The sequence below is a fragment of the Antedon mediterranea genome, chromosome 4, assembly GCF_964355755.1.
Source record: "Antedon mediterranea chromosome 4, ecAntMedi1.1, whole genome shotgun sequence".
Lineage (NCBI taxonomy): Eukaryota > Metazoa > Echinodermata > Crinoidea > Comatulida > Antedonidae > Antedon > Antedon mediterranea.
In genome coordinates, this window is record NC_092673.1 from 26,038,430 (window position 1) to 26,059,298 (window position 20,869).

The 20,869-nt window shown below is 30.5% G+C and overlaps 1 protein-coding gene across 7 annotated transcripts in view; it reads right to left on the minus strand.

Moving 5' to 3' along the window:
- Positions 1–20,869, minus strand: part of LOC140047055 (Kv channel-interacting protein 4-like) — a 146,587-nt gene that overhangs the window by 7,432 nt on the left and 118,286 nt on the right. For all 7 annotated transcript variants that reach the window (XM_072091854.1, XM_072091855.1, XM_072091856.1 and 4 more), the window contains 4 exons: positions 19,702–19,771; positions 11,976–12,046; positions 2,782–2,889; positions 1,097–1,201 (listed from right to left, as the gene is read on the minus strand). In XM_072091854.1, the coding sequence (XP_071947955.1) occupies positions 1,097–1,201; positions 2,782–2,889; positions 11,976–12,046; positions 19,702–19,771 (354 nt within the window). The remainder of the gene's footprint in view (positions 1–1,096; positions 1,202–2,781; positions 2,890–11,975; positions 12,047–19,701; positions 19,772–20,869) is intronic.

Consider the following 20,869-nt stretch of genomic DNA (forward strand, 5'->3'; position numbering starts at 1 on the left):
TCAATGGCATGGCCGAAAAAAAAAATATATATATATTTATGATCATAAATTGTAATGAATGTAAATTTTGTTGAATAATCAAAATACTTCTTCTCAGTCATATCAATTGGCTTTCTTCATTACGGACGGCACGCAAACCAAATCAACATGTGTACGTTTTCTTCAATAAAACCGCTCAAGGGACGTAATTGAAAAAGAAATGCTGACGTCAAGGTAACGCTTGATGAAAATACTAATTGTCAATTAATTTCATAACATGCAAACAGATTTTTTCCATTATTTATAAGAATAATTCCATCACCATGAAATTGTGAAAACATATGAATTATTAAAATAATAATTTGAACATGAAAGCGAGGATTTTTTCCAAGGATGTTCGTAGATGTTTACAGATTTCAGATGCTATGACAAAGTATCATGAACATGTTTTAATGTTGTAAACATGAGAGTTAATGGATGATCAGAGATGAGCACCTTATAATTGAAAATCAGCTGTGTATGAAGAAATTGACAATCAAACATCACAAGTATCACTCATAAATTAAAAAGTATAATTGGAATTGCGTATAGAAAGTTTTCTTTTTTTTTTTCTATTAAAATATTTCAATAAAAAACATCTTAATTCACAGTATATGCTATTTGTGGTATTGTCATTTGGAAAAGAAGTTACTAAAAAATATATGTTATGCAAATCTTCAAACAATATAAAATTCAGATTAATATATATCGAAATCTAAAATTGATATAAAGTTTGCAGTACACCAGTGAAAAGAACTGTTGAGTTTCTCAACTTTTCGATCAATATGCTTTGATCGTCCTCAGTAGTTAGAATGGGAAAATCTGATTTCATGTTCAAAAAGTTATCAAACTTTCAATTAAAAACCTGATGAACAAATTCTTCCAGTAGGCCTACTTACGAATGTTATATGTTTGTTGTCTGTTCATCGGGAAAGATATTTTTGGAAAATCGTTCTGTTCTATTTTTAAGTATGTCAATCTGAATGTTGATCCAACTATTTTTAGGTACATTAAACGATATATTTATTCAGATTACTTCATGAATATTCAACATTATGTTTATCTAATCCAGACTTACTCGGAATACTTTATCCACATGATCTTTTGGAGATAACTCATCAACGCTTGGCTGTGAGTACTTGCCCATCATGTCATAGATGGAAGTGACAATGTCCAGCATCTCCTAAGCACAAAATAAAAACATATATAAATTAGAGAATTAATTACATGGTAACAACTACCATATAAGAAGGCAGAATTTTCATTCTGTTGTCTCGACATGGCACAAGTCTTGTTACAGAACTTTAAAATTAAAGATTACTTTAAATTGGGGACCACTTTTAAGTGGCTTGATGAACAAACAATATAGGTGGTAATTCTAACTAGAGACCAAACCATATGCATGAATAAAAATCTTGAAATATTTTGAATATCTGTTAAATCTTTGTGTACCAAGTGTAGCAATAATACAAGAACAAAGACATTGAAACCATTGCACTGTTGCAGTAAGTCTATGGTGGTGTCTTGGTAAAGTAAGTCACATAGTCATAAATTATTTAACAGAACATTTTTATGAAGTGATTGTGTTTTAACTTGTAAAATTTTAAAATTTATCATAGCAACCATGTGATCGATTATGCAAGATTTTGAATAATTATTCTGTTATTTCCGGTTGAGCTTTAAGCAGGTGGTTATAGAACAAAAGCAGCACTCAGAGTTGTTGAGGAAGAAGAGACTATTATAACAGGAAGACAAATAAAGATGATACAACACTGATAATCAACCACCAACAACAGTTTGCAGTTGACTGTACTCATCATTAGCTCTTATGATTGCTATACTTGACTGCAGTAGTTATTTGATTGCAGCACTTATTTGATTGCAGCACTTATTTGACTGCACGCCTTATTTGACTACACGCCTTATTTGACTGTAGCACTTATTTGACTGCAATACTTATTTGACTGTATGCCTTATTTGACTGCACGAATTATTTGACTGCAGCACTTATTTGACTGCAGCACTTATTTGACTGCAGCACTTATTTGACTGCACGCCTTATTTGACTGCACGCCTTATTTGACTGCACGCCTTATTTGACTGCACGCCTTATTTGACTACAGCACTTATTTGACTGCAATACTTATTTGACTGCAATACTTATTTGACTGCACGCCTTATTTGACTGCAGCACTTATTTGACTGCAGCACTTATTTGACTACAGCACTTATTTTACTGCAAACCTTATTTTACTGCACGCCTTATTTGGCTGCACGCCTTATTTGACTGTAGCACTTATTTGACTGTAGCACTTATTTGACTACATCACTTATTTGACTGCAATACTTATTTGACTACAATACTTATTTGACTACAATACTTATTTGACTGCACGCCTTATTTGACTGCAGCCCTTATTTGACTGCATGCCTTATTTGACTGCACGCCTTATTTGACTGCTATTTGACTGTAGCACTTATTTGACTACAGCACTTATTTGACTGCAATACTTATTTGACTGCAAAACTTATTTGACTGCCAATACTTATTTGACTGCACGCCTTATTTGACTGCAGCACTTATTTGACTGCACGCCTTAATTGACTGCAGCACTTTTTTGACCGCAGAACTTATTTGACTGCAGAACGTGTTTGACTACAGCACTTATTTGACTGCAACATTTGACCCCAATGCTTTGAGTGATCTGATAAATTACAATAACATATCAACATTTAAAAGCGTATCAAAATAGTGTTACATACTTCTTTCGTTATTGATCCATCTCCATTGATGTCATACAGCATGAAAGCCCAATTTAATTTTTCCACCACAGTACCTCGGGAGAGTATTGACAGCCCTGATATGAACTCCTGCAAAACAAAAACATAAACAAGATATTCACACTGGATGATGTGTGTTGACCCAGGACCCATTAAATGATCTTAGGATGATGTGTGTTGACCCAGGACCCATTACATGATCTTAGGATGATGTGTGTTGACCCAGGACCCATTACATGATCTTAGGATGATGTGTGTTGACCCAGGACCCATTACATGATCTTAGGATGATGTGTGTTGACCCAGGACCCATTACATGATCTTAGGATGATGTGTGTTGACCCAGGACCCATTACATGATCTTAGGATGATGTGTGTTGACCCAGGACCCATTACATGATCTTAGGATGATGTGTGTTGACCCAGGACCCATTACATGATCTTAGGATGATGTGATATGTACAAAGTAATCATCACATTTTGTAGTTGCATGGTTGTACTCTATAACTATAATAGGGTTCTTGCGAATTTTGACAACCTAGTACCCATTATGCAATGTGTGAAAATACCTCTGAGCGAGTTAAAAGCTTTTTACATTAATTCATTTTATAAATATACCAATTCATGATTTTTCAGTTATTAAGTTCATTTAAATAACAGTATTGTTTACATGGCAAAGAAACACTAGTAATGTAAGGTTGAGAATGTCGACTTGACATTTACTGCAGAAGACAGGAAATGTCAAGATATTCTCAATCTTACTTTGATTCTCTTTTTCTCGGAATTTAGCAGTTTATCACAAACCTTCCTTTACTAACAACCATATCCAGCTTCTCATTCGATAAAACGAGTTTTTTGTCAACACAATATAAACAGCAGGCTGTGAGTTCAGTATAAAATATTTCGTCCAATTATGTATAAATTCAATTTAAGTTTACTACCCAAGTCATATAATGTAGAACAGGAGATATGTGAAGGACCTACTGAAGTATACAGCAACGTATACTGCATAATAATGAGAATATGATACACAGGCCATCACAAAGTTCTTGTTTATCTATATCTCATCATTTTAAATTAACCTGGGTTCCTGAAACATTATCCAATCAAGATGGATAAGCAAGTGCGCATAATGTAATTCAAAAGATTGAATTAACAGATAACTACACCGCAACAATATTTCAACAGTGTGCTTGTCCTACAAATGATATAATATTATATATATTTAAAAAGTATTGCTTTGGAGATCCTGGGCTGTGTATATTAAATAATCAATTATTATATGCTTTATTTAAAGAGAAAACTTTTATACATAACAACGTCATATTCATTTGATCTGTGTTGCACATGCATATACAATTACATAAAACAATTTAAACAAAAAATGTTTTTTCAGTTTATCACTGTTTTAGAGATTTTTTTCTACCTGTGAACAAATATAAGATATATTTTATATTAAATTATTGGTTCACATTATAAACTGACAATATTAATTTACAATATTTAACTTTTAAGATTGGGGTGGAAAAAAATGTGGAATTTAATTATATAAATAAGATTTATAATTCCACCTTAAGACTGAAAGTGAGTGAGCATGATGTGCACACAAACAGAACATTTTTAATAATTATTGGAAACAGCATAAAGTAATGTTTATAAGTATTTTGTTATGTTCTTTTATGTTGCTTTCAAACTATTGTATTTCTGCTATTTCATGTCTGTTTTTAAATATTGATTGTTTTAAAATAATATAACTCAAGTTTGAATTTTTTATATAGTAATAATTTTATTAATAATTTTATTAATATGCATTTTAGAATTTAATGTTGAAAATGTACTCACTCATACTACAGTATTTCCATTTTAAATTGGCAAATAAAATTAAATCTGAATCTGATGTCTACATCCAACAGCTAAACATTTCATCCAAAGATTAAGGCAATAAAAGTAGGCTAAAGTATCATCATAGGTGACAGAGATACTATGAATGAATTACCTATAAACAATCAATATCTTGCGACTTTGTAATTTTAAAATGTAACCGACATGGTTGTAGTACTGTATTCATATTACTACTACAGTATGTATCATGTTCAGAATTTTATCTCGTCAATAAATTATACTTTGTAAGCTATTGGATGACATAAAACGAATCAGAAAGAGAGAACAAACCCAATTTTGCAAATATACTTGAGAACAAATCCCTCGCTGGTTTAGACAATCACGTAAACAATCCCCAGTAGAGTAACGAATCTAATATTGCCGAAGTTGGCTGAAATTAAATGGATTATCCCTTCAATAGGTTTAAATGTTATGGATTAGTATGCCTTTATTAAGTCTTTCCTGTTGAATGGGTAATTTATTTAGATATTATTCGCATGAAATAGATCAAACATCATTAATAAAATAAAATTCAGTAAAGAACAAATAAATGTTAGATTTGTCTAGATTTCTAGAATTTGATGGTCCTCAATTTTGTCACAATTAATTATTTAGAACATTAAAAAAAGTGACACTGAAACAATTGATATATAATTACACAGTCAACTAGTTGAATTTTAATATCACAAACATTACTTTTGTTTTCTAACCGTTGTCTTTTTATAAGTTAATTCACTATCTGTATTCATTTTCTGTCGAAGTGAACACCTTTTATTAAAATTACAAAATGCCGTATTCAAAGTTTGATTTTAGTGATCTTTATTTTTCATGTTTTGGGAAATAATACATCTTTAAATAATTCATATAAACAGAGTGGCTGTGGCTCAATTCTGAGTAAAACTAAATCTATAAACTCAGATAGTGTAATATAAGAAGTTGGTTGCATCACGATTCATCAATACTAATAGTAGTTGATTCATCCATTTGGCCGAGTGTACATTTCATACTGACTTTTGGGTAAATAAATTATCACACTATTTACATCTACAGGTATAAATTGCATTCTACAGTACATTCAACTCATGACTAGACTGAGAATGTACTTTAATCAAAAAGCTGATAGTTCTTTGGCATAGGACCACTTTAATTGTCCAAATTGTATACTGTATAGAATTATGCGTCACTGTAAGATATAGGTAGCAGTTCCTTCCTGATGACAGATAAACTCAAATTAATGCTACTTTACATTCAAACTGAGATTCTGATCCAGAGGACAGATAAAGAATCATGAAAAATTGGTACACAATAGTAGTGTATAAAAATAGAACCATATCAAGTGTGAATGTAGTCTAAAGATGAAGAAAAGAGTCTGTCCACAGTATCTTTGAAAAAAGTTTGAACAAAAATGTGATGTGCCCAAATTGATAGGCTTAAATATCATAACAACATCATGTCCATATATGGGCACATCACATTTTTTTGTCACAAAAATACTTGATAGTGTAGACATAGCTTTAAATGGGGCAGATCCTAGATTAAGTAGGTGGAGAAATTGGGGTGGTACTGATTGTGGATGAAGAATCAAACATGGGATTACTAATTTTCTTTTGGCTCTTCTTCATGATTATGGGTACTGTTGTATCACTTTGAAAACAGGTAAAAGTTTATCTAATTGTACAACATTTTGGAACTGTTATATATCTGTTATTTATATTGTAGCAACTTTAAACTTGAAAAATCTAATTTAATTAATTCCGAGTTAACTTTAATGTATTCACAAAGAAATATCAATCTCACAGAGACAACTTCAAAATCATTAAACTGTCATCATCATCTGAAGCGATGAATAATTTAGAAAGAAATTATGTATCGTTTCAATCATTGGAATTACATACACACAAATAAAAAAAATGAAAAAGAAATGAGGACAAAGAATGATGATGATATTGATATATAGCCTAGTTGAATTCTAAAATATTACTTACAAAAAGTTTTAATGATAATTCATTTTACATTAATGGTGGAAAAAACAAGGATCTGAGAATCAAAACAGGTATATGCATGGTTTGCATTGTGTTAGATGTGAAATGTGAAATATCATTTTCCAAAAAATGGTACAAAAAACTGCATTATCTTACCTTTCCTTTCTTAAGTAGAAAGGGCCCAAAGTATCTTTAGATGCAAAGGTAATGATTGCTTTAAATTTGTATTATATATTGAAATAATTTGTTGCAAAGTCTAGATATGAATGTTAACCATTAGATTAAATTTCTTGAGAAAAATGAAATGAAATATATTATACATCATCTAGGCTTAGGGTGTGAAGTTGGCATGTTGTAGTGTTATTATGGAGGTATTTTTTACCTCCATGGTGTTATAATAGAGGAAATATTTAGAAGATTCTAATGGAATATGTGTGAAAATTAATCATACTTCAATATAAATCTATCTTAAATAATTTCAAATAGAAATTTTTAATTCAAAAAGAAATCTTGCTAAATCTTTGTTGCACCTTCTAGAAAATTATAATTTAAATGTACTTGCTTTTAATAGTACCTTTAAAGGTCATCAAGACACGTTGAGATGGTGAACATTCAAATTCAGATCTCTCACGTCCAGGATGCACCCAAAGAATTGTTTAGAATTATATTTTTTAATGCATCTCCCAGATTTCTCAAATGTACACGAAATCCCTCGAAAATCATTCTGAGAGGATGTGCAAAGGTGTAAATTACATTTTGATGGCATATATAAATGAAGAGTTATCAGCTATGACGTCGAATGGACAAACAAGCTGAGTCCTCATGTCCTAATCTTCAAGGTAATTAATGACACAATTTCTATGAATTTGACTTAGGACCCATGCAAAATATGTATCTCAAAACAATTTCATTATTGCAAATGTTTTGTAACTACTGTGGAATAGCTTTGCATCAGGGTGTTGAGTAATTGGTCAGATGTTTTGCCCTACTATGACAGAATTTGTACTTTATACTATTAAGATCATTATTTCAAGATGAATATATTGGGGCTCTTTCATCAATCCAAGGAGAACCTGTATTGGATGTAAAATTTTAAAATATATTAAACAAATGTACATTGTCACAAGCACATCAATACTTTTGTAACTGACCGAGGATGAAATTTGGCTAGACACTTTGATCAATAGTTTGCATAAGACACTACAAGCATTCATAGAATGACCGAGTAGAAAGGTAAATGACACGTCATATGTACCATTGATAAAGTTTATGAGCAGTCAATTAAAAACCTCATTCAAAGAATGGCTTAATTGAAAATCTTTAAAGCAATCAACCCACAGACTTTACTATTACCTATGGTAAGAAATGCCAAGTTATGATTTAAATGCTTTATTTTAAATATATTGTTGCAATAATAGGTTAATTGTGAAAATACACTTTTCACACAATTAGTATTTTGAATTTAGGTCGGTTCTCGTTAGGTCAAAGATGTTGAGGAAAAAAATATAATATTTGTGTTGTTTTCCATAAATATTTTATACATAAATATAATTCAGAAACAAATGACAGATCGGATAAAAATATATCTGCAACATCTGGTTAACAATTATCTTGAGAACAAAGTTTAACCAGCTATTTAAAATTTTTCCAGTTTCTGGATAAAATGATATGAAATTGAGGTGCAGTATATTATTTAAATATAGTTATGCATTTTACAGCAAAAACAGAATTAATGTAATTTATGAGGTACAATGTATCCAATTTGTTTTTTTAAACAACATATGGTCAATTCCTGAAAGATATTGAAAAATGATTTATCGTTTCATATGCTAAAATTTTACTTTATGTATGAAAAACAAGAAGTTACAAGTGTATATATAAGAACAACTTTATTCTTAATGGTACTAATGGTGTTGGTTGTTGCTAACACTAAAAGTAAATGAATAGGGGCTGGGTTACCTTGGTGTGGTCCACACAGTCCCTTCTCATACATGCCAACATCTTCAGTTTAAAAAATGGGAGTTGGTATTTATTGTGTAGGTCAACATCGCCCTCTCTTTATTATCGAGACCAGGAAGAGGTAAAGGAGTGGAGTGTGTGACGTGCAAGCGCATCTATGTGAGGGGAATCTCTTTCCCTTTTGGTCATTGATTAGTTATCTTTGTTATCCAGGAGAAAATGTGGAAAACTGGGAGCATGACATTAGGCCAGGAGACAAGTCTAAAATATGGGAGTATCCCGGCAGAAGCATGTATACCTTTTATTGAACGATGATTGAGTATACTGCAATGACATATACCATAAAAGATCATGCAAATGTTCATTATTACAATCTTTGATTGAAGGCCTATGTTTTATTATTTATTAAATATTAATGATATATAAATTTTTAGCATGATTTCATTTATATAAATGTTTGTTGATATGGTAATTACATGACAGATGAACATTGCATAAAAGAATCTATCATTCATCTATCATATGTCTATAAACATTTAATAAATGACCATGAGTTATTAAAATACACCTATTAATTTTGTATATCCTCATTTTTCATTTTTCTGTCAAAAATTAAACATTACAGTTTTAATGTCCCCACTATTAAGCTCTGTCTACACTATCAAACATTATGTGACACAACAATGTGAAGTGCTCATATGGACATGATGATGTCATATCATTACCATATTTTAGGCATATCACTATCATATTTGGGTACTTCACATGTTCTTTGTCAAACTAGTTTGATAGTATAGACAGAGCTTTACATGTGTAAAGGGCTACATATACAGGGTAAATTATTATATGCATATTTCCCACTGTAGGAGGGCCAGGTATAAGAGTGTTCATGTAAGTACAATAATTAAAATAGATGTTAGGGCATAATTTGCCTAATTAAAATAGATGTTAGGGCATAATTTGCCTCAAAAGAATTCCTATTAGGATAGTATTATCAAAATACAATATAAGCAAATCTATATTGAACGTCAATGATTGACAATGAAAAATTCAATTTTTGCTGTAATTCCATTACCCTTCCTTGTTGTTCTGCATTCTGTAGGCATAATTTTAACTGCATTTATTTTACATAATTTCTATTAAAAACAAAAGTAAAAAAAGAAACAAGGCCAATGTAAGCAAATCTATATTGAAAGTTGTCGTGTGTCAAACTGGAACATGATGGTTTGAAGCTCTGCTCTAGATTCAACTTCTAACAAACACTATTACAGTATATTACATAACCTATGTAAATACGCGAACGTGATTGGTTGAAACTGCATCACATGACTACCGCTGCGAGGATCGTAAATCGTATATATCCTCGAGAACGATGATATTGACTGTGTAATTTTCGCGTAATTATCGTGTCCCCTGTCATTAATCATATAAATTCTCGAGTACGATGATATTGACTGTGTAATTTTCGTGTGCAACACTCGCGTTTGCCGATAAATAAACAAAAGTCATCTACTGGGTCTTGAACTTGCGATGCGATTGTCACTCCATCACAAGACAACGCTTCAACCGCTGCGCCACGGAACTTGCTTGAAAAAATTAATCTTCTAAACTATTTAAGCTATGCATACATAGCGCCCTCATTTGTTATTAGTTCACCCTAAATGTGATGAAACACCGTTTGTGATTGGTCAATATTCACGGTAGTAACCTAGTAACTAGTACGCGCTGAACATCCGGTGATTCGGCTCCTCGAAGAGAAGAAGACGAATTGTTTATTCGGCCTACCTGATTATAATATTATTATTAATAGGCTTATTGATGGAAATTCTCCTGTTAATTTAAACGACCTAGGCCTAAGTGAATATTTTATTGCCAAGGAATCATTAATTAGTAATTATCTGTATATTATTCTTCGCAAGGTAAGGTGTCTAGGCAGGCTTGTTTAAATACAATACAAATACTATTAGGAGGCCTAGCCTAGCTTCACTCAACCCACCAGCAGACTTGTTCTTGGCTATATAATATAACAGATATTGCCTTTTATATCGGTTAAATATAAGATTTGACATCCCCTCGGGAATGATATTAAGTTCTCGGGGAATATATATTTCCCTCGGCTGGCGCTTCGGGAAATATATATTCCCTCGAACTTAATATCATTCCCGAGGGGATGTCAAATCTTATATTTAACCTCTAAGCAGTCAATATCTGTATAATATTCATACTTATATTGTCGATATCAATACAAATTTTTATTTCAATTTTTTTCCAATCAAAATTTAGATAATTAAATTGACAAAAAAAAAAAACACAAACAAAATTGGAAAAAAAATTTAATTTGACTATGGTAGTAAAATTCAATTTTTTACTATCGTAGTAGCATTGGAAAGATGGAATGGATATAGGACATTTTTACAAACTTTATGTAATACACTTATTATTCAACAGGGTAAATAAGTCCATTAACTAACTATTTTTTAAAGTTATATTTAAGTGGTTACCGGTCAAACCAATCTTGACCATTAAAATCACAGCTGTTCCAACGTTGAGCTAAATGGGTTTGTATATGCCGTACAAACATGTTTAAACAGGACTTAATTATCAGATTCCGCAACGGTTTGAAGTTTGCTTCATTAAAATCGTAGACTATTACATAAATTGACCAAGTAATAGAAGGCTACTCGGAACAAAGTTTACACTGTGAGTTAATATAAGAAATTTTGTGAGCAAGTTATACATTTATTTTTTTTTTATAAATATTGTAATTGTTAATTTCTTTATTCATTTCTTTTACCTATATATTGGTAAATAGATATATTGTCACCCAGAAAAATTATTTGTTTACATTTTTTTTAAATATGTTATTTTAATGTCACACTATGACCAAAAAATTATTTTTCTGATAAAAACTAATATAAAGCATAAATAGTCAAATTGACTGGAAGTCAATGGGTTTATCTCACTACATGTGTTGCATAGAACTAGTTAATACAGTTACACAATTAGTTTCTCCACTTTTACAATGGAAAAAGATAAACACTGTGTTTAAATTAAGTTTTCATAATTGAACTGTAACACTGATCCACCAGAGGAAAACTATTAGGGGGAAATATATGACAAATCCCTATTCAAGGGGAACTCTTCCAGAGAACCTATATTAAAGGGCACTTTGTTGGGTCCCACCCCTTTTTTTTATACAGCTATTATAATAATCAATGCTTAATTTGATTATGGTGATTATTTATTGGATCCTGGTGACAAAACATTTCTTCTTGTAAGATCCTCTATATATAATAGTGTTTATATAATATTATATATTTTTTCTTTTACAAACAAAAATTGTATAATACTTACCTCAAATGTGATTGATCCATTGTGATCAGTATCAAACGAATTAAATACATAATGTGCATATTGGCTGGAATCTGAAGAAAAATTTGATAAAAAAATTAAATACAGCAGTACATGCGGATAACTCTACTTGGACGTTCTTTTATTCATGTATTGTATTGTTTAATGTATATTCAGGGCTGTAGCCACTAGTAAAGTTGGTAAGGTTTCAACTTTTTCACAGAGGCCTTTTGACAACCCAGTGGCTTGAACAGAGATTGTTTTCTTTTCTTGCAAAAACCGGACCACTTCATTTCTATTGGCTACATCACTGATATTCAAAATAAATCAAATGTAATGAAAAGAAGTAGATTTTGAAATCAGCAAATTATATTGAATCATGGTTCAAAAGCAGCACATACACAGTGCAATATTTCTGGTATAAGCCAAACTGTGCGAATTTGAACGTTTGAATGACATAATAAATACTATTTTCATAGTTAGAATAACATCTGTTTTTGTTACGAAACACACTCTAAATAGAAGTCCTGAAAAAAATATGTTAGAATGTTATACATCAAACAATGTTGTTGCAAATATCTGGGATAAAGCAATTTCATTTACAATGCGAACTTGTTTATACAGCGCACATTTTTGCACTTAGAGATTTAATACCATTAACCATTGTATAAATAATGTATTTCTATGTTCCACTTAGATTTGATGCTAGTAAATCATTTTCAGGTATTGAGCCTACTGTAATAATAATAATAATGTAACGTTTTTGTTGCATGAAAAAACATAGAGCATAAACATAGTTTGGAACATGGATCACAAATTCCTGGGGAAAGAGGGATGGACACATAATAAAGACATTACTATGATTACTGGTGCTATATAAAGTCTAGTTGATTAAATTGATTATTTATATCGATTGGTCATGTTTTTTCTTTCTATTCATTTTATTTATTTCTTCCTTCCTTTCTTTTCAATTTATTTAAAACAATTTTCAACATTAGTTTCACTAAATAACCAACTAAAGTTTTTCATTCTATTACCTACTGTCTTTGATCGTTTTTTATTTGAATTGGCAAAATTGATTTCTTATTATATGGATTGTAATGTCTCATATGAAATCATGATCCCAATAATTGTATTTGAACTAATTTCAAACAAAACTAGGCAAGTGAATACAATATGTATACATTATGTATAACCATAGATAGTGCCATGAGCATGACTTTGGGATAGTGCTTTTAATCATTAAATATTGTATTAATTATCTTACCATGTCAACTCTTACCAGGATGATAGAGTATAACCAGTAAAGGTTGATAAAATGCACATATTAAACAATCACACGCGCCGTTGGCAAGATTTGAGATAGAGAATAATGTAAAGACAAAGGGTATGATGTCATTTATGCTAATTTGTCAATTACTTTAACGAGTTCACCGGCGCCTCTGAGTTGTACAATGTTACACTGTGTTAATGGATTCAAGTCATATTTCACACTTAAGTAAAGTTCATAATACTTCAGTTTAGTTCAAAATCCATTTTCATGACTTCAGTTACTTGAATTACCAGGAATTGTATATTAGCATTGTTATCGCTATTTAACGCACCACTTTCAATCGTTATATTTGACCTCTATTTAGGCAATTATTTTGTTTGAAGTACAGTACATATAAAAATGATGAGATTCGATATTTACTCTATATGTATGACAACAGTAGATGTCGAAATTAAATTTGAATTCAGAGACGAATTCAGACTAAAAAATCCCATGCATTGAATAACAATTATATATTCTTTTCCCAAGTTCATTAAAATAATTTTCTCTCACACACCAGGCTTAGTCACTGCGATTTATCAATTACCAACCTGAACAAGGAAAGAAAGTCCATTGATTTCTGGTTATAAATAAACCATTATGAAACAATAGGAGGAGTGGATAACTCTAAATTTACCAAGAAAACTTGTACCTGGAACTGAGCTGTTTCTGCTGCATAGCACTAAATAAACCATTTATTTAAAAATAGATTGAAAATGTAATTTTTATATTGACTGCATTTCTGCACAATAACCGTTTATATCAGTGGGTGGTCAATGAGAACAATCATTCAAAATTACCCAAAATGCAATTGGTCCCGGCAGTTAACTGAAACGTTACTGGAGTATTAGTTGACTCAAGGTCAGCAGCTGTCAATCAAATAACTGTTATATTTTGTGTTGCAGCTAAAAGTTTGCCTAGCAATAACCGGTTAAATGACGTTCTAACACCGCATTGAATGGGTGTTTTTAACTGTTTTTTTGCGCTGCTTACTAAAAATTGTCCTGTTTTTAAGCAGGTAGGTCTAATAAAATCTACCTTATATCAATTGAACTTACACTCCAATACTTATAAGTACTAATTTTGATTCATGGCAAACTATTTTAAAATGCAATTTTGACTGCAGATTCATTACAAATTCAGAATATATTACTGATGACAGGTTTATACCAATTTATTTCACACCTATTAAAATATCCATTGTCCAGAAATGAGACACAAGAGAATATATGAAAGTAATTAAATTTATTAGAAACGCGACCAAAATATCATTTTAACCATTACCAGGAAGATGATGCGTTTACTGCGGCCAATTGAGTTTGACACCGAAAGGAAGACTTTCAAAGTATAACAGTAATTATAAACAAATCAATAATACTAAGTTGATCATTATATAGCAATCAGAATCTCTTTAACACATTTTCAAACGGTAAAAGTAGATTCTGTAAAAAAAAAAGTGCAACTTCAATGATCAAAGTTGATTGTAAATAAATATGACCTTTATTTAAGTTGGACCAACTCTAACTAAAAGACAAAAAACATTTGTGAAGCAAAAGATCTTATAATTTTACATTTTAATAATGACAATCCAATTTGATTCTTTTTAGACGATGTATCAGATCTGTGTAGCTTGCCTATTATTGGTTGAAAGTTTATTTAGTATCAACCAATCAAATAAGTTGTAACCATAAAACTACATATATATCACATTAATAATTAACATCAACAATCACCTTCTATCATTCATATGCTATTCAGACTGGCGGGTGTTCAGAATATATAACTAAATGATTTTTATTATACATTTATTTATTCATCTTTTTCTACTTTTTCACAAAAGTTCCCAAGAGGCATTTGACAGCCTATTTTTCTTTTATGGATACATTTTTTTTTTAGAATATAAATTTACAGGAGCCTAGAGTTATTTACAGTTAATAACATATTTTGTTAGTCCCTTCAATAAAGATTGAAAACATAAATTTTCATTTTCATTCACTTAGAAGACACTCACAAAAACTTGATATAAATTCCTGCTTTAACATTCTTTAAATGAAAAATATTACTACAAAATGTTCATCTAGCATTGTTTCACCAAACCTATTGAACAAACTTTTAGCAAACCTGTTTAGCAGATTTATTTGCAATCTTGTTTATCAAACCTGAGTTTAGCAAACTTGTTTATCAAACCTGTTTAGCAAATTTGTTTAGCAAACCTGAGTTTAGCAACCTGTTTTGCAAACCTGAGTTTAGCAAACCTGAGTTTAGCAAACTTGTTTAGCAAACCTGAGTTTAGCAAACTTGTTTAGCAAACTTTTTTAGCAATCCAGTTTAGCAATCCTATTTAGCAAACCTGTTTAGCAAAACTATTTAGCAAACCTGTTTAGTAACTTGTTTGGGTAATAAAAATGTGTTTATACTGTAGTATAAGATCATCTTTCAAAAATAACATTCACACGCCTCATGCGAAATATAAAATAGCAAATCAATTTTCTAATAAATATTTTAGATAAGATGGATAAAATGATACACTGCGTGTTAATAGATGACCAATATCATTATATTGTTTATAATCCCCATTGTTAATATTTCATTGTATCTTGTCTCTTTTGATTTATGACCAGTCCTATAATAATATTATATTTTGCTTCATTATTATTCTTTTTGCTATAAAGTAAACAATTTGTCAAATTGATGTATAGTTGATGTTACATAAACAGCTCATGTTTCTTGCGCTTTACTTAATATGTATTCATGAGCTCACTTGCAGACGACGTCATCAACAAATGTAAATAAAACACTACAGAAATAAATTGTATAAAAACCTTCCATAAATTAAGTATTCAAGAGTCAAGCAAATATTTATGTAAAACCTAATTATTTTTTTTATTGACAAAATTTTCAGAATAATGTAAATCGCACATAATAAAACGCAAAAAGTACTAAAATTAAATTTATTTTTTCCATTGTGATTGTAAATGTACTTTTAATTGGTTCAAAAGGACTTTCTTGTTTCGTTTCTCTCTTTTTCGTTCTGTTCTTTGGAGTACAGTGTATGTTTTAGTAAAACATTAAACAAAATAAAACTACTATTTTAGTAACTACCAGTTTTCAACAAATTTCTTTCTCATATTTTTACTAAACTATACTAAAACAAGGTTTCATCTTTCTCTATTTTTATTGAAAATAAAGAGTTTAAATACATTCACAACATAAACACAATCAAATTTCCGAGTTGTTTTGCTTTCTTTAGTTGCTATGACAAAAATATAACTAATACTTTTTAGAAATTAGGAAGTAGAAATTGGTGATTCAAGGAAAAAAAAATAATGGTTACAAATATTTTATTCATCTGTAATATTATTCAAATATTATTTTAGATTTAAGATTATTCACTACCGAAGTCAATTTCAAAAACCACAAACCAATACTGTCAAAATGTGTATCTGGTATTCTTGTACATAACGACATAAGCAGATAACAATCAAAATGAAACCACTCAGAAACTGTGTACAGAAATGGTACCGAAAGTTGACAATACTCTAAAATATTAGTTTTAAAACTCAGTATGTTTAAAAAACAAAAACAAGCCTGAACAAATTTCACCTCATATTTTATGATAATAATGGAAATATCAAGTATTATTGGGAAAATATACAATTCTCTACATCATGTGAGTACCTAAAGTTTTTTTTTGCTAAATGAATTTAATTTTCCGAGATTATAGAAATGTTTTGATAAATATAATAAATTCAAGCCTTAATTTCTCAAACCAGGTTTAATGCAAATTGATGCATTGGTAATTTTAACGGTGAATTAGTTATTTCTTGGAAATTCTTTTACTCTAAATCTTTAGAAAGAAATCGAGTAATGGCAAATTAAATAAATAAAAAAAATTGATTAAAGTAAAGTAATTGATTAAAGTAAATGGGTTATTATTTTTAACTTTCTAAATATTGCTTAATATATACAAGCGGATTCTCAGTAGTGTATCTATAATTTGTATAGGCAATAAGCAATAGGCAATTTTAGGTATACGCTTGAAGGAAATAAATATAATTTTAATTCTTTTTCAACCCACTGTTACAAGAGCTGCACAATATTAATATTACAGTATGTTTGAATTATAATCTAAAGGTTATTACAAACTAATATGATATTTTTTCTGCAAGATTGACTTTCCAAGATTATTTTACTTTTAGAGTGCACTATTTCAGGTCATATGCTTATAAAATGACAAGACTAATATTAAGTATAATTTGATTCCCATCATTCCTTGCAAGGATACTACCAAGTGCATCACCAAATAAACTTATATCATCTATATTAAAGGTTATTAAAGTTTAATAAAATGTTAAATGTATTATTCTGGTCCTCAAGTTTAAAGCCCCATTCCCTACGTTTTTTAGATCTAATTTAAGATCACAAACTATATTTAATGTAAAAATAATACTATATGGTCCTATTGCGATAACTTTTTTTGTCTTTAAACGGTTAAAAATGTAAAAAATAAGACGATTCTAATAATTATAGCGTCCCGCTATAAATCCCAAAATGCATTGCGTGCGGATTGATATTTTTGTTTTTCACCTGTAATTCGCCCACTTTTCGATCGATCGTGAGGCCAAAACAAATGGAAGACTCCTAACTTTTCAGCGAAAATACCGGTTTTTCCCCAATTTGTATCAACGGAGTCTGGCAAAAATAGAAAGACAATTAATGCAGCAACTATACAACGTCAGGCTAGGTATATAGCTAGCGTACGATGTTCGTACGTTACCGATGTTTACCAGCTAGGCCTACAAAACTAAGCCTAGCTAGGCTAGGCCTAAGACCGTCCACGAGAGGTCGATCGCCGCGAGCTACTTAGGTAGTGCATTGATTCTCACTTTTTATCATAATTACCATAAAACGTACATTTAAGACAAGGAATGACATGGTTTAATGTTTTTAAAGTGATATATATATATTATTTTCCAAAAAACGTCCAAAATTGCAGGGAAGGGGTCTTTAACTGGAAACGGAGGATTAGGCCCTCGACGGACACATGGAAGCCAGCAGTGCAGCGCCTACCAGATTAGCACACCTGGAAATGATCCCCTACTCTTTTCGAATAACATGTATAATGTGCACCTCGAACCCATGCCTATCACATGCTAGTCTGATATTATATACCATCACTCTCTAGTGTATATACAGCACCCGCCGCTATTTATAGACAATCTCCCATCCAGAACGCAACCAGGCCCAACGTTGCTTAACTTCGGTGACGAGAACCGGTGTTTGAACGCAGTATGGCCGTATATAATTAAATGTTGTATAAATGTGCGCTATACAAGTAATAACAATAATAATAATAATAATATAATATTATAAAAAACGATTTGTGTTGGTTTTTCTTCAGTTACTGGCACTTTTTATTAAGTTACTTTTTTTATTGGCTAATTCTAAAGGCTATCTAACGGTTGACATTGTTGTTAATATCTTTGGAGTCCGATTAATTATTCAAATATCACGTATCTTACATGTATCACACAGTACACAACTTGACATCGCGCACATTGTATACGCTAGCATTTCATTCTAATACGCTCACGCACTTTATCGAACATACTTTTAAACCAAACCAAAACCATACAACGACAAGACATCCATTGATTCAGTTCAATACCATTTTTAGGTAAATTTTGAATTAATTATTATTTTCTATCAATTCTACCATTTTCATATAAAGATATTGTGGAACCACGTCAGGTCAAGTTCAATATTGAATATCGAAACGTGGCAGGCTGAAGGCGCTTGACCTTTGACAAGATCGCCTAAATTTTTAGTTTATAACTTTACAATACTTAGTGTTGTATATTCTGGTACAGCCGCTCCATGATCTCTTTGCTTTTCTTCCTTATATCTTTACTCTTTTTAAAAGTTTTACTAACGATTTTTATTTTATTTTATTATAGGCTATTTATATTTTTGCTTTATGTACACGACAACTAACGATCAAATAACAGTTTTTCACATCGCAACTTATACAACGTAATTTTGAAAACTACAACCATTTTTCTATATACATACAACGTACATTTCTAGTTTAACAAAAACATTTTTCTAAACTTTCTATTATTTAAAAGTCGAAGATAGCCAGGTCTCGGGTCCATTCTATTGTCGCCACAGATTGATATCTTCATCAGTACTTCTATGACTGGATGATTCGGTGGGAACACGAACGCTAGTTGATCATACCCAGTACCGTTTTGATCGTACGATTAATCGGGAAACCACATCACGACCTAGTACAAGTTTTTCAATGATGTAATATGTTTGGAGTAAAGTGGGAGAAGGTACTGCTTCTTGTCCACCCAGATATAATTCTCGTTTTAAAATGTATTTAGGACAATATAGAATGATAACTTAACATACCTCCATGTGGAAAAAACTGTGAATATATTGACTTAAATGTTTCTTCATTCACAACTCCTGTAGGACATTCCTAGAAAAAAAAACCAAATACTTTCATTTATTTTTGTCTCCATAAAAATACAATTTTTAAAACAAGGATACGAAAAAACAACACAAAAAACAATCAGAGACAGGATTCCTAAAATCGAACTTAATTACTATCTAGTAGGTCTCCTATTGCACTGATTGGATAAAAAAACATTTAGAATATAATTTTTATAAACATTTAAAATGCATAAAAATACTATGTCAAAATAAAATTAATTAATCATTAAAAATCATCAATAAATTAAGACAATAGCATAGAATCAAAACCAATGAAATCAATCACATTATATAAAAAAAAGCATAGATAATTTGGTAACTTGAACAGACACCTACAATTTAAAATCAAGTAATTTATAAACTAGTATGGATGGATGTATAAATTGTTCATTTTTAATGATGTACTGTATTACAAATTTAACTGTTCTAGTTGCTTCTTATTCAATTAAATTCATATTAACCTCTATAATTTCCCTGTAATGTACAATGGTGAATTGGTCCAATTGTATAGCAAGGAAAGCCCTTCAGTCATTGCATGCCTTTACTGATACAGTTCAATTTGAAATAAGGAAGACGGTAATATCGTATATGATCAGATTCAATTTGTGTTTAACGATACTGATTTCTATACATTAAGATAGCCGTATCTGGGTTTCTTAAAGTACAAATGAAAGCCTAATGGCTAAATATTGTTGCCTGAACACAATGTATAATAAGGAAGATAGTATCACGATGTAGAGTAAATGATCAGATTCATGTAGGATTTAACGATACTTATTTAGATACATTTGGATAGTATCACAGGTTCAAATGAAAAGACTCGACATACATAAGCCTCAAGACATATTGTAAGTAGAAAAGATAGTTTATAATAACACAATATTGCTATTAGATACAGTAGTTTACAAGCAAGTCACTCTACAAAGTACAAATAAAAAGCATCATCAAAATAAAATTGTTAATAGATTAATTTAGCATTGATTTAATGATACATATTGCTTATGATAGTTGTATTATAAGCATGTACTAAAGCATGTCTACAAAGTACCAATAATATAAAAACCATCACTGCTAAAATCAAAAT